This window comes from Colobus angolensis, unplaced genomic scaffold, assembly GCF_000951035.1.
Source record: "Colobus angolensis palliatus isolate OR3802 unplaced genomic scaffold, Cang.pa_1.0 Scaffold6, whole genome shotgun sequence".
In the NCBI taxonomy this organism is placed as follows: domain Eukaryota; kingdom Metazoa; phylum Chordata; class Mammalia; order Primates; family Cercopithecidae; genus Colobus; species Colobus angolensis.
In genome coordinates this window covers 27,609,667-27,624,184 of record NW_012119598.1, presented here as the reverse complement: position 1 = coordinate 27,624,184, position 14,518 = coordinate 27,609,667, and the positions used below count along the sequence as shown (strand labels likewise).

General features: G+C 46.0%; 2 protein-coding genes and 1 pseudogene across 3 annotated transcripts in view; all 3 read right to left on the bottom strand.

Moving 5' to 3' along the window:
* The window catches only part of LOC105526839, a 28,085-nt gene that overhangs the window by 3,875 nt on the left and 9,692 nt on the right, over positions 1 to 14,518 (bottom strand). Inside the window, 7 exon segments of the mRNA XM_011962925.1 lie at positions 966 to 1,247; positions 3,895 to 4,242; positions 5,331 to 5,442; positions 5,981 to 5,989; positions 8,555 to 8,652; positions 12,318 to 12,448; positions 12,753 to 12,927. Coding sequence (XP_011818315.1) covers positions 966 to 1,247; positions 3,895 to 4,242; positions 5,331 to 5,442; positions 5,981 to 5,989; positions 8,555 to 8,652; positions 12,318 to 12,448; positions 12,753 to 12,927 — 1,155 coding nt within the window.
* Positions 11,194 to 14,281, bottom strand: LOC105526764 (annotated as a pseudogene). The gene is made up of 2 exons (XR_001004140.1): positions 13,706 to 14,281; positions 11,194 to 12,971 (listed from the first exon to the last, which is right to left on the bottom strand). The product of XR_001004140.1 is annotated as a butyrophilin subfamily 3 member A3-like (transcript).
* The window catches only part of LOC105526765 (butyrophilin subfamily 3 member A2), a 38,228-nt gene continuing 36,985 nt past the window's right edge, over positions 13,276 to 14,518 (bottom strand). Inside the window, exon 11 of the mRNA XM_011962881.1 lies at positions 13,276 to 13,705. The gene's annotated coding sequence lies outside the window, so the exon portion shown is untranslated. The remainder of the gene's footprint in view (positions 13,706 to 14,518) is intronic.

The window sequence follows — 14,518 nt, the reverse complement described above, 5'->3', positions numbered from 1 at the left end:
CCTGGAACTCTCTATTTTCTCTTTGCTTAATTTTTCCTACATGACATCACCATGTGATGGAATATATAGATAATTATTTATTTAATCACTTGTTTCAATTATTTCATATCTTGCTCTCTTTCTCTCTCCCTTTTTTGCTTTTTCTTTTTAAGACAGAGTCTCACTCTGTCGCCCAGGCTGGAGTGCAGTGGCGCGATCTCGGCTCAAGCTCTGCCGCCCAGGTTCAAGTGATTCTCCTGCTCAGCCTCCCAAGCAGTGGGGATTACAGGCGCCTGCTACTGCACTCGGCTAATTTTTGTAGTTTTGGTAGAGATGATGTTTCACCATCTTGGCCAGGCTGGTCTTGAACTCCTGAGCTTGTGATCCACCCGCCTTGGCCTCCCAAAGTGCTGGGATTGCAGACATGAGCCATCGTGCCCGGCTGCTGTCTCTCTCTAGAATATGACCTCCTTGAGGATAGAAATTTTGATATATTTTGTTCAATTATTGACCCTTGGTATCCAGTACAGTCTTAAACATAAGAAATGCTTGTTGAACATTTGTTGAATACATTTATGAATGTCTGTTGATAGGGAATTTCCCAAGCTCTGTCCTTTGGGAAGTCCCATAGGCAGGAAGGGATGGCAGCATACAGGAATGCCAAGTGTAGACAGTCACCCATCCACACTACTCTCCGTGTTTGATGGTTGTCCTTAATATTTTACAATTGTTGCAGCATAAAGACCTAATCAAGAGAAAAAAGACCAGGTTTACCCTCAGAGAAGAGGTTCCTACTCTTGTGTTCTGGGACTCTTTGAATCTTCCTTTGTGAGGAGGGGAGAGACCTCAACTCAGCTGCAACCTCCAGCTCCTCAGAACCCAGGACCATTCCACCCACACTACTGCCCCCATCCCCGCTCTGGGCTCTTTCTGTGTGCTGAGGATCCTGCATACACTTGATAGGTCTCAGAGGGCAGAGAACTAACCTGGAATAAAAATGACAGTTTCCTTCTCCTGGCTGAGCAGGGTGTTGTTGACAGAGCAGGATACATTCCTCACAGACTTGTCTCTGATGATCACAGCTGTGGTGACCATGAAGAGGCCGTCTGCATCAGCGATGGAAACCTCCTTCAGGGTGGGCACAATCTCACTGTAGGGGTCCCTCCACACTGTGAGGGGCTCTGGGTACCACCCTCTAGATATGCACTCCAGCCAAATGCTCCCATCCTCTCGGGCCTTGATTTCAATGAGGGGCTTAGAGCCAAGGCCTGGAGAGGGAGAAGGGCTCAGTCAAAAGGCAGTGGTGTCTTAGCCCCTACTGTACCTTGAAGGATGGATGCTAGAAAGACCCTTGGTTTTGGAGAACATCAGGAAACCAATATGCAAAATAAATTGTGAGATCTCTAAGAGAAAGGATCACATTGCACACTTTTCTTTATGCTCCACCTGAAGGCCCCATCACAGCACCAAGCATCTATCTGTCTGCTATAAATGCTTGCTGTGCGATTTATTCTGGCAAAGACTAATTTTCTCACTCCCAGGAGGGTGTGTCCAAATTCTCAACAGGCAGGTTGAGAATTTCACTTTCTGTCCTGGGATGACTTCTCTGCAGACCTCAGTTTCCTGAAGCTGTAAAATAATACACTGATGACAGAAACCTACCAGGTTGGCAGAATCCTTTTTTTTCTTTTCTTTTCTTTCTTTCTTTTTTTTTTGTAGAGATGGAGTTTTGCCATGTTGCCCAGGCTGGTCTCAAACTCCAGAGCTAAGGCAATTCACCTGACTTGACCTCTCGAAGTGCTGGGATTACAGGCATGAGCCATCATGCCCAGCCTTGGCTAAATCTTAAGAAACTTTTTGAACCAAAGTCACAGACACTTCTGTCTAGTTCAGGGCCTCACATCATCATGGCTATCTACCTCCATAGGAGGTGATGGTTTTTAGGACAATGGACCGAGCTAGCTGGCAAAGCCAACTCTTATTCTAATTCACAGTTGTTTACCTCCCAGAGGTTCCACCCAATAGAGAATTTTCTTATAGTTCTTTGAGAACATCAATGTATTAGAAATATCTGGATGCCCCTGGGATCTTAAGATAACCATATCACCATCTTAATGTCAGAGATCATCACCAAAAATCCTAATAATTCAGGCTCATCCTAAATATATTCTATCTTTACTAGAATCTTCAATGAAAGAGAATACCCGGAGTGAGAGAGCTGCATAAGCATGGTCCTGGGAGACCCTTCAGCCATGTGTGACCATCCAAACTTCTCCTGAATAATTCCTTTGTAAAGTCTCCCAACAAATTATATTAAAGAAAGAAAATTAAAGCAATCACTTAAGCCTAGTGCTTTCTGCTCTGTTTAATTTTTGTCAGGAGAAAAAAAACTAGTTGTGCATTTGAAGGCTCACACAGAAATCTTGAATTAGGAAAGAAATTAAAATACCTCAGCAAACTGGAAAACAAACTCCTACAAAACATTCCATGGGTTCAATACGGGTAACATGACACAATAGATTTAAGGGAAAGATCAGTCACCAACCAATCCAACAAGCAGAATACAATAAGCAAGCAAACAAAAAGTCCTACAGCAACCCAATTCAGACTGGGGAAGGTCAGGACAGGATTGGTTTTACAGAGAAAGAGTAGTGGGTCCCTGCCACATAGAAACCATTCATTACTGGGTAACACTGCAGTGCTGCTGTGAACACAGTCATGACAATGGGTCAAGAAGCCCTCCTTCCACAATGTTCTGTTTTAATCAGATGTAAGATTGCCTTTGTGAGTAGCAAAGATGGGGTCTCCTACCTGTGATGATTTGGGGCCTCCTGGGAAGAACCCAATTTCCTAGTCCTTGCCTCCACAGGTCTGATGGACTGAAATGCCACCATGAATTATTCTGCACCTTAAAGGCTTTTTCAGTCCTGAAATACACCTTTTAAAGCAAAATACACTAACCCCAAGACTGAAGTAATCACTCAGTGTCACTTTAACAAACTCCTAGAAATCCCAGTTTAAGTGCATTTCTATGCTGAAGCCTTGCCAATTTTTTCCCAGCTAAATTCTTAGTCTTTCTCTGTGGAGTTAGCAGGAATTACACATAATTTTGCTTCTGTATTTAGTTGCACTTTAATAAAATCAGCTATTTACATGTAAGTCACTCTCTCTGCAATCAGTATTTCAGGAAAGAAGAAAATGTCAAGATTAATATTTATCGAAAAATAAGATTTCATATGTCGTAGTTCTCTGGGCAGTTCTTATTGATTCTGATTGCCCCAGGACAATTTTTAACAGTGTCTCCTTTCACTCTCAGAAGTGCACAGTTCAATGCCAAGGCAGGCATAAGACTTTCTTTTCTGAGATTAACTATTTTCTCCCGCTCATGGCCTCAGCTGAGGAATGAGTGTGCTTCTGAAGAAGTGAAGCCCAGGCCGGGTGTGGTGGCGCATGCCAGTAATCCTAGCACTTTGGGAGACCGAGGCAGGTGGATCACAAGGTCAGGAGTTTGAGACCAGCCTGGCCAACATGGTGAAACCCCATCTCTACTAAAAAAATGCAAAAATCAGCCGGCATGGTAGCACATGCCTGTAATCTCAGCTACTCAGGAGGCTGAGGCAGGAGAATCGCTTGAACCCAGGAGGTGGAGGTTGCAGTGAGCCGAGATCACACTACTGTACTCCAGCCTGGGCAACATAGCAAGACTCTGTCTTGAAAAAAAAAAAAGAAGTGAAACCCATAGCTTAGCAGAGCAAACCCACTCATGTGGCCTTTGTGCAGGAAAAGCCACTCTCTCTGTGGAAAGGGGACTCCAGATAGAAATCCGTTGGTCTGCAATGGGTCAGAAGTTAGGAGACATACTTTCCCCAAAAGGTACACTGTGCCAAAGTAACAAAGCAAAATGAAGAGATGCACCTGCCACCACGAGGCGCAGGATGGCCTCATCGTAGGACCTGCCTTCTTGGAAGTAACAGCGGTAGATGCCGTTCTGCTGGGCTGTGACGTTGTGTATGACCAGGGCCACGCTGCCCCTGCTCATGTCTTTGCTCACAAAGGTGGTTCTTCCTCGGTACTCCTCCATCTGCTCCTCTGTTCTCTCTCTCCCACCTTTATACACAAACACTGCGGGGGAGAACTGAGACCGGAACCAGCGCACCTCCATGTCCTCAGCATTTTTCTCGGGTGACAGATGGCAGCGTAACGTAGTGTTTTCTCCCACCATGGCCAGGATGGGACTAGCTGGCCCCACGACAGTAAACTGGGCTGTTCAACAAAGGGGCAGAATCAGACAAGGACACCAGTTATCACATCTTTAAGGCAAAAAAAAAAAAAAAATTCCAGGGACGAAAGGAAGCAGATATTCCAAGGCCACAGGGGTTTTTGGGCTGAGAACCCTTCTGGGGACCAGTAGCTGTGGCCGGTGGGCAGCATCCACCCCTGGGAGCAGCAACTATTGAGGCTGCTCCTGCTTCATGAAGGAAATATTGGGGAGCCCGCCCTGGGCACCCTGTGCCACTGAGATTTTCCTCCATTCTGCAATCTAGCACTGTGCCTGAGTATAGCGTAAACTTGAACTGTCCATTAGGGCAGTGTTAACAATTAGTGATAACTATCCACTAGATGTTTAAGTTCCAATTGAAATGAACTCTTAAGTGTAAAACACATACAGATTATAAAGATTTAAAATTTCAAAATGTCAAATATCTCATTGGTAATAGTTTCTATTAACTAAGCATTTAAGTATTGATATTTGATTATATGAAACAAATATATTACTAAAATTTATTTCAAGTATGTTTTTACCTTTTAAAATAAAAAGTAGACTAGGCACAGGGTCTTGTGCCTGTAATTGCAGATATTTGGGAGGCCAAAGTGGGCGGATCCTTAACAGCTAGGAGTTTGAGACCTGCCTGGGCAAATAGTGAGACCCTGTCTTTACAAAAAATAAAACTTGAAGTTGAGTGTGGTGGCCCTTGCTTGTACTCTCTGCTACTTGGGAGGCTGAGATTGGGAGGATCCCTTGAGCCCAGGAGTTCCAGGTTACAGTGAGTTATGATCTCATTCGCCACCTGCTTCATTCCAGCCTGGCGACAGAGCAATACACTGTCTCTTAAATAAATAAACAAATAAATAAAAAGTTAAAAAATTTTTGAAAATTTGCACTTGTATATGCACTTGACCTTTGTGTCTCACTGTATTTCTTTTGGACTGTGCTGGTATAAATTCAGTGAACATGTTCAGAATGAAGGATAAGTCAACAACCCCACAGTCCTTCCTTCTTTCTCTTTGCAGACTACAAGGTTGACGTTCCTTTCTGAGAGGTGACAGCAGCAAGTGGCACACATCCCTACCTGAGACCAGTGCACACAGGCTGAGAAGGAGGAGGAGGAGGGAGGCTGGCAGGGAGAAGTGCAGGGCAGCAGCTGGTTCCATGAGCACCCAGGGCAGGCAGGGACCACAGGCCTAGGGTTACAAAGGAGGAAAATCAGCCTAGGAGTCTTGGTACCTCGGTGCTGGTCGAGTCCAGCCTCTCCTGTCACTCAAGTAAGTCTCATGGGTGCCCCAGCTTCTGGGAGTCGCTTGCATATCTCAAGGCTCAGGTATCTCCCAAGAGAGGGATTCCTTAAACATTCCGTGAAGTAAACCATCAATGCAAAGATCAAGGGGGCCGTTTTCCACCTTCCTCAGCTCACTTCTTTGGCCAGAGTCCAGTTTCTTTAGTTGTCCCTAGATTCTTTCACACCCTCCTCCCTCCACTTCCCCGTCCCCGAGACCCAGGTCGGGACACTCGAGGTAAAGCCAGGAGAGGCCGCGCCTCCCCACCAGTGGGCTTCCTCTCTCCCAGGACCCCCTCTCCTGTCCAGAGCAGATCCCGCTCGCCGCACCGACCGCCCCCACCCCGGAGCTGTAGCGCTTCCCCTCCCTTTCCTACCTTCTAGAATTAACCTCTGTTTTCTTTTCCCCTGTGATCCTCACATGACGATTTTCCGATACAACTCACCCATGGGCACAGTCACCATCAGACAACAAAGCATCCCAAAGAGAAGACAAAACTTTTGTTCACCTCCCATTAATCGCGATGTTTGGAGTTGCGGGACCCGGGATCTGGGACCTGTTGCCTGGGTGTCCAAAAAGTCCCAAGATTGCCACTGAACAGTTTAGAGCCCAGGATTGGCCGAGTGCGGCAGAACTAGCCAATGGTGTCTCGAGCCTTATTTCTCAGCAGTTACTAGGTAGAATACACACAAAAAACTCCCAAAGTCTCAAGCAGCAAATAACCTTTTGGGGTTATTAGGTATTTCTATTTCCTTTTTCTTTGTTTGGAAGCAAGACTTTTCTTTCTTTCTTTCTTTGTTTCTTCCTTCCTTCCTTCCTCCCTTCTTTCTCTTTCATGTCTCCCTCACGCTTTATTCTTTCGCTTTCTCTCGTTTTCTTCTTTCTTTCTCTTTCTTTCTTTTTTCTTCCTTCCTTCCTTCTTTCCTCTCTCTTCCTTTCTCTCTCTTCTCTTCCTTTCTCTCTCTTCTCTTCCTTTCTCTCTCTTCTCTTCCTTTCTTCCTTTTCCTTCCTTCCTTTCTTCTTTCTTTTTCTCTCTTTCTTTCCTTCCTTCTCTCTCTCTCTCTCTCTCTCCCTCTCTCTCTCTCTCTCTCTCCTTTCATTCTTTTACAAAGCCTTGAGATTCCCCAAGGTGTCAGTGGCTTTGCTGGTATCCACAAGGAGAGGGCTCCCTATGTAGAGGGTGATTTTCTTGGGGAGGAAACATGAGGAGGAAAACTTAAGCTGCCCTCTTTCCAAAGCCAGAGGACTCTTGTTCAAGTTGCTGGCTTTGGAGGTTGGGTCTGGTGCATGGGAGGGGAAACAGGCATGACTGGAGTGGGAGGGGAAACAGGCATGACTGGAGTGGGAGGGGTAGCAAAGGAAAGGAGACAGCAGTCGCAGTGGCTGTTATGAAGGTCTGGTTGCTCATTCCAAAGATATTGGATAAGAGGTGCTGAGAGGCCGGGCGCGGTGGCTCAAGCCCGTAATCTCAGCACTTTGGGAGGCCGAGACGGGCGGATCACGAGGTCAGGAGATCGAGACCATCCTGGCTAAAACGGTGAAACCCCGTCTCTACTAAAAAATACAAAAAACTAGCCGGGCGAGGAGGCGGGCACCTGTAATCCCAGCTACTCGGGAGGCTGAGGCAGGAGAATGGCGTGAACCCGGCTGAGATCTGGCCACTGCACTCCAGCCCAGGTGACAGAGTGAGACTCTGTCTGAAAAAAAAAAAAAAAAAGAGGTGCTGAGACTATTGAGTGAGGATTAAAAACCCTTTCCCACGGAGAGGTGGCATTCTGGTGAGGGCAGAAGATGGAAGTGGGCAAAGACTTTCTAGTTGGTCTTGACCTTCTGCCAGTAGGTGCTGGGGTTAGGTCCAGGGACCACACACACACACCAGCACACATATCCTCCTCCCCACGAACATAATCCCTCCCCCACAGAATCCAATCTTGTCATTGTATAGATATCTTCCCGAGGCCCATTTGTCAATAACCCCTCAAATGTCTAAATACCTAGTCTGGAACTGGTGCAGTGGCTCACACCTATAATCCCAGCACTTTGGGAGAGGGAGGCAGGCAGATCACTTGAAGTCAGGAGTTCAAGACCAGCATAGCCAGCATGATGAAACCCCATGTCTACCAAAAAAAAAAAAAAAAATTAGCTGGGTGTGGTGGGACATGCCTGTAATCCCAGCTACTCAGGAGGCTGAGGCAGGAGAATGACTTGAACCTGGGAGGCAGAGGTTAGGATGAACTGAGATCATGCACTGCACTCCAACCTGGGTGACAAAGTGAGAACTCTGCTTCTAAATATATAAATAATAAAATACACATAAATAAATGCGTAGTCTAGAGGCCTCCAATTCCCTTCTGATTCAATTCTAAACTTAGCAGCTAATACGCCAGCAATGGCTCCACAGTAGCCTTGCATCACAACATTGCACTCTCTGTGGCCAGCGCTCCCTTTCCCATGCCATGCCTTTCACTTGAATTGTTTGCTTCATCTCTATGCCTTGAAATCCTGCCCAGCCTTCATGCCTACTTCCTCCAAAAACAACTCTGGATGTTCCTGCCTGAAGCGTTCTCAGCCTCTTCTGACACTCAAATCTTTTGCTGTTCCCATGTCCTGTCTTGTATTATTGTTATACAGGTATCAACTGTGTTTTGCTGTGACTGGAGTACCTGCTCCTCAGGACAGACTTCTGCAGGATGTGATTCCTCTCTCCTTACAGGGCCCAGCTCTAAGCTGTGCTCTCAGCTGTTGTTCAATGCATGAGTGACATGCTCTGGGTAAGGTCATTTCCACCACAGCATGGCCCAGTTCCCGGAATCATTTGGCACCAGAGTGCGAGAGAGAGATGGCAGCACGATTAAGCCACTCTAGGTCAGAAGTTCAAGGACCAGGAAGGAGGAACCAGTAGGTCCCTTCCGCAGAGAAAGCTCTTTGATGAGAATAAGATAAAGAAAGCCCTAAGAACTGTTTTTTCTATTGAACTGACACTTGAACTGTCTCATTCTCATGCAGCCTCACTCATTACCTGATGTTTCTGGATTATAATTAAAATTGGATTCTGGGTTGAGTGACTCATGAGGGTAAATACATCAGTATTAGAACATTCCAACTGGGACTGGGCAGCTGTTGGGAAAGGATAGAAGAGAAGGATGCAAGGGTCTAAGAGCATGGCCAGCCAGGATGAGACCAGGCTTCATATTTTTATCTGAAGAAATAAGGCCCAGGGCTTTGAAGTAGCTTGTGCCAGAAGCATCCAGCTAAGCCAGGCCTCAACCTCTGCCAAAGTTGATCTGAGCAGGAGGGAAACACACGTGTGTTCTGAGAAGGAAGAGGATCAGTTAGCCATAGGGTAGCTTAGGAAGAAAGCAGATTCTACTGGGATGTGCCAGGTTAGATAGTAATGACCTAACCCAATCATGCTCTGTCCTGGGAGGGAAAAAGAGACAGAAAGGGTCACTTCAGAAAGATTCTTTACGGACATGGTGTACCAGCCAATCCTGGAAGAACCAGGACCCAGAGTGAGCACTGATTCACTGTTGGTTTGCAATAAACTCCAATCTTTGAAAGTAATATGGGTGTGTCATCTCCAGCTATGGAGTACTCCAAGGGGATCTGCAGGCATCTTGGCACACAGAAAATCCATTTCTACGTTGTCCTGTTCAAATTCTAGTTTCCTGACTCACAGAATCAATGAGCATATTATAATGCTTTTGAAGCTTCCAAATTTTACGACTGTCGCAATATTAACTAGTACATTTACCTTGTCTCAACAGAACAAATTTTTTCAAAGAGAAGAAATGATATTGGGCTTCTAAAAGAAACAAACATGATAAAATTGCCTAAACTCTCCATTTGGAGCCTTCTCTCTACTCATCTACTTTGGTCTTCTCTGCAATCCACCATCCTTTAGTCCACACCATGAATGGAACATTTCTTCCCACAGTTCCCATGCCCATCTGCTACAGGAGTAACTGGCCACATGTTACTTGGTCCTCTGGCCTAGCTTGGGTCAGGTGTCCATCCCAGACCCAGTCCGTGTGGTGAGGCTGCAGGGCCATGTGATATGGACATGTATTGGAAGACAAGAGGTCACTAATGCTAAAAAGATGTGGTGCAGGGAGGGCAGAGAGACCTTGAAAGGCATTCACTATATTCTCAGAGGCAGAGCCCTTAGAACAGGCACTGTTGATGCCCCATCCCATATTCTCTTGGCCTATCACAGCTTGCCAATAGCTGAGGCACAGTTTCCTGGAAGGATGACAAACTTCCCACCTCCAGTATCTCCCTTCTCCTTTGCCTGTGAGCTTTATCACACCCGTGATAGTTGCCTTTCTGCAGTTACATAGCCCAATCTTAAAGTGCATTAGAATTAACACTCCCAGGCCAACCTTCAACCAATTCAAGCAAAGGAGGATGGGAAGTGGAGATAAAGTCCCAGGTCCCATAGTCCTTAGGAAGATTCTGAGCTGTATCACACATTTCATGTGGTTTCTTAGAGAGTCCTAAAATGGATTGAGCCAAGTTATCCACAGGGTAACTGACTCATGAGTGAACCCTTTATCCCGTTTCTCATGTAAGTGGCTTTCTCTCATTTCTCAATTTATTTCTGCTTTTGTGTTTCCTGGGATCACTTCCCAAATCAGTGTGGTGAGCTGAATAGTGCTCCCCCACCGTCCCCTTTGAGCTATATCCACTAAGAAACTTATGAATAGAATGTATAACATGGCAAAATGGATCTTACACAGAATTCAAATTATGGACCTTAAAATAGAGAGATTATTCTAAACTATCTGGGTGGACTCAGTCAAATCACAGGAGTCTTTAAAAGTAAAAGGCATACTGAGCACGGTGGCTCACACGTATAATCCCAGCACTTTGGGAGACCTAGGTGGACAGATTTCTTGAGCTCAGGAGTTTGAGACTAGCCTGGGCAACATGGCAAGACCCTGTCTCTACAAAAAAAAAATACCCAGGCATGGTGATGTGGGCTGTGGTTCCAGTTACTCGGGAAGCTGAGGTAGGTGGATTGCTTGAGCCCAGGGGACAGTTTGCAGTGAGCCGAGATCACGCCACTGCACTTCATCCTGAGTGACAGAACGAATCCCTATCAAAAACAAATAAATAAATAAAATGAAGGAAAAAAAGGAGAAGTTAAAAGAATCAGAGCAATATAATGGAGAAAAAGAACCAGGAGAGGAGCCTCAATGTGGTGTTGCTACTTTGAAGATGGAGGAAGGGAGCTAGGGGGCAGAGTGTGGCAGCCTCTAGAAGTGGGTACAGCCCTTAGCTATAAACCAGGAAACAACTGGGACCTCAGTCCTATAAATGAAAGGAACTGATTCTGCCAACAATCTGAATAAGCAAGGAAACAGATTCTTCCTTGCAGACTCCAGAAAGGAATCTAACCTGCAGACACCTTGATTCTAGCCTGGAGAGATCCCTGTGGGACTTCTCACCTACAGAACAGTGAGATAATACATTTGTGTTGCTTAAGTCTATGAATTTCTAGTAATTCAGATGGCAGCAATAGAAGATGCATCCAATAAGGGTTTTGTGAAAATGCTGCAGTGAAGTAAACTGAGACTGTGGTGAGTACAGTGGGTGAGCAGAATACTCTACTGTACTGAGTAGACACCAGAGTCTAGAAAAAGCCAAGTTGAGGAGTCAGCATTATTAGCACATTTATTGAACAACTAGAGCTTAACAAGCAATTTCCAAGTAGAGGGGATAGAGTGGTGAGCAGTGATAGTGATAATAATGAGGAGCAGTTTTCCCTAGCAGGCATCAGTTGAAAGAAATATGGGTTTAACATCTACCAATGATCAGGAGTGAACAGATCCTTTTCCCGGAGACTGAGTCCATAGCGGGATTAAAATCATCCCTGTAATTCTTCTAGCTTCCTTCATCCAAATTACCTTTATCACAGAGGATATTTAGGGTATTTGCTCTGCCTAGAAATCTTGACTGTAGGAAGCCTTGCTCCAGCTGCACGATCACTTATCACATTTGTTGGGTGGGCACACATCTGTGCCCCATTGAGTGTGGCCTCTAGTCTCTTTCCAAATCACAGGCCATGTGGGAACTACGACGTTATTCTCTCAACAAAGACACTCTGCAGAGCCACTCCAAGGAGTGCTGGGTCTAAAGCTCTGACAATCAGCTGGGAAGGAGTCAATAGGGGTGTCAATTCCACAGCCACCCACAGTGATCTCTATCCTGGAGCTGCCCTGGGAAGGGGACCTCAGGGCTACATGGGGGTTCTTCCCATGGGGGAAAAATCAGGCTGGAAAAGAATGGGCAATTAGCCAGGGACTGAGGCTGACCATCTCCCAACTGCACAAATTACCATATGAGTTATGTAAGTTACTTAATGTTGCCCTGCCTCAGCTTTCATACTTGCAAAATGAGACTACCCAATGGGGTGTTGTGAGGATTAAAGGACTGACACTCACCAAAGCCCATAACACAGCATTCAGAACATTTTAAGTTCTCCATTAATGTTAGTTATTGTTGTTCAGATCCCAGCTCTGTCGTTCACTAGTCATGTCTACTTTGTAAAGTCAATACACTTTTCTACACCCCAGTCTCCTTATTTGTATAAAGGGGACAATAAGGTGGCACCAAACTCAAACAACGGTCCTATGGAATAATCGAATGAATATCAGTAAAGTGCTTGAGGGTGTGCCTGTAGCTTTATGGTTCTGATTGGTTGTTGTGGAGGGGGAGACCCTCAGCTCCAGGCTGGGCAAGGAGAAGCAGAGATGTTGCTTCAGCCTGATGCTCCCCACTTTCATTAGCTAAGCCTGGAGTCACTGGTGTTTCCAGGGAATGATCAGGCACTAGGTCAGGATCGGGGGAACTCTCTACTTGTTTTGGTGTTGGGCAAATGGTCAGGGCAGTGGGCTCCAAGGTCAAAATTCTGAATACAGAATACAGAGGCTCAGAGAAAGAGGCGTGCAGAAAGGCGTAGACATGAGATCCATCCGTGGCATTGTAGAATGAGACCTCTCCAGTCTCATAGTCCAGGAAGATCCCCACTTTCCTAGGGGCTCAGGAAGTTTCAGATTGGTTCTGGGCTCAGTGACAGCCTGATATTTATTCTCACCAGTCAGCCCCATGGTCCAGTATCCATTCTCTGGTGTCATTTTGACCCAAACATTTTTCCTCTCCATGTTCTTACTACACACCCCAATATGCCACTCTTTTCTGTCCCCCACTTCCACCTCCCAGTAATGTCTCCCTGATGTGAAGTTTTCACACCAAACACACAGTAACGCCATTCAAATCTCTCAGGGTCATCTGGTAGGTCATGGGGCTCCTCAGCAGGCTGCACACTCCTCTGGTCCTCAGAAACAAGAACGATGGCATTTGCCATGTCTGGATCCAGAATCACATATGCTGCAGAGAGTTTGACGAGGTGTCCATGGGGTCAGTCATTTTTCCTGGATTTCAGAGCCTGAGCATGCAAGGCCTGGGCCATGCTGAGGAGGTCCTTCCAGAACCTGGCGTCCCTAGTCTGCCCTGAATGTGGTTCTCTCATCAGTGTCATTGGTGAAAGCCCCAGGGGTCTTGTGACCAGAGGGGAAATGAAAGTAAGGTCAGTATCTGGCTAACCTAATACCCTGATGCGGCCTCAAGAGGCAACAAGGATCCTTTTCCTACATTTTTGTTGTTTCCCTCCCCACATTGATTCTGCCCACTGATGCTTTATACTCAGAGGTTAATTTTCTTTTCTTTTTTTTTTTTTTGAGACAGAGTCTTGCTCTGTTGCCCAAGTTGGAGTGCAGTGGTGCAATCTCAGCTCACTGCAAGCTCCGTCTCCCAAGTTCACACCATTCTCCTGCCTCAGCCTCCCAAGTAGCTGGTACTACAGGTGCCCACCACCATGCCCGGCTTTTTTTTTTTTTTTTTTTTTTTTTTTGTATTTTTAGTACAGACGGGGTTTCACCGTGTTAGCCAGGATGGTCTCCATCTCCTGACCTTGTGATCTGCCCGGCTCAGCTTCACAAAGTGCTGGGATTACAGGCATGAGCTACCACGCCCGGCCCTCAGAGGTTAATTTTCAATCTTCACTCGACCACTTGTGCTCTAAATGTGTTCCCCTTTTCTGCAGTCTATCTTTCCATACATCCAATTTATTTAACAAGGTGGAGCCTCATCTGAAGCATTTCTTCACCTGAAAAATGGGGATAAACATACGAATCTCTAGCGCTGTATAAGGCAATCATGTTATTTACTCAGCCCACAGCAGGGCATGAAGGAAGCTCCTGATGTTCTAATAGCTGCAAGGCTGTCTCTGTGCCAGGCTATATGTGGGGCCTTATATGCCCCAGATTCACTCTCCACCTTTCAGCTTTCTTCACCTTCTTCTGGGCCCCAAGAATCTGTCCTTTAAGAACAGTGCCACTGGGCTCCCTTGTCTTTTGGTTTGCTGTTGGGTTTGGCCAACGGGAGGCCCTGATAGGAGATTGGAAGGAGAAAGAAAGGAGAGACACACCGTTTAATTTCCTGCTTCCTCCCTGCCAGCAGCAGCTGGTGCTGTTCTAACAAGGCCTGATGATTCTTCTCAGGAAGCCCTATCTTTGAGCTACCTCTTTCTCTGGGTTCCAGTAACTGCCTTCCTTTCCTAGCCCTCCCAGGCTAGGGGTGGAGACAGCTCCCCACTGTTGGGAACCATGGGGGTACTGCACTTTTCCTTGTTGCTTTCCCTTAACCTGCCTTTCTGCAAACCTTCAACCACGCAATTTGAACTCATCATCTCTTTCTTACTAGGTTTTTGACCAATGCATATTTATTATTGCTTCAGTCTTCACATCAACCTCCACAAAACATAGTTTGCAAGCATCATTTAAAAATGTGGAATCCAAAACTCAGAAGCATTAAAACCTTTGAGGAGACACAGTCAGTACGAGACACGGGAAGCCTGGGAAGGACAAAGTTCTTTGGGCCGGCATCGCCTCCTCTCCTTGGCATTTCCATCCTCACTCTC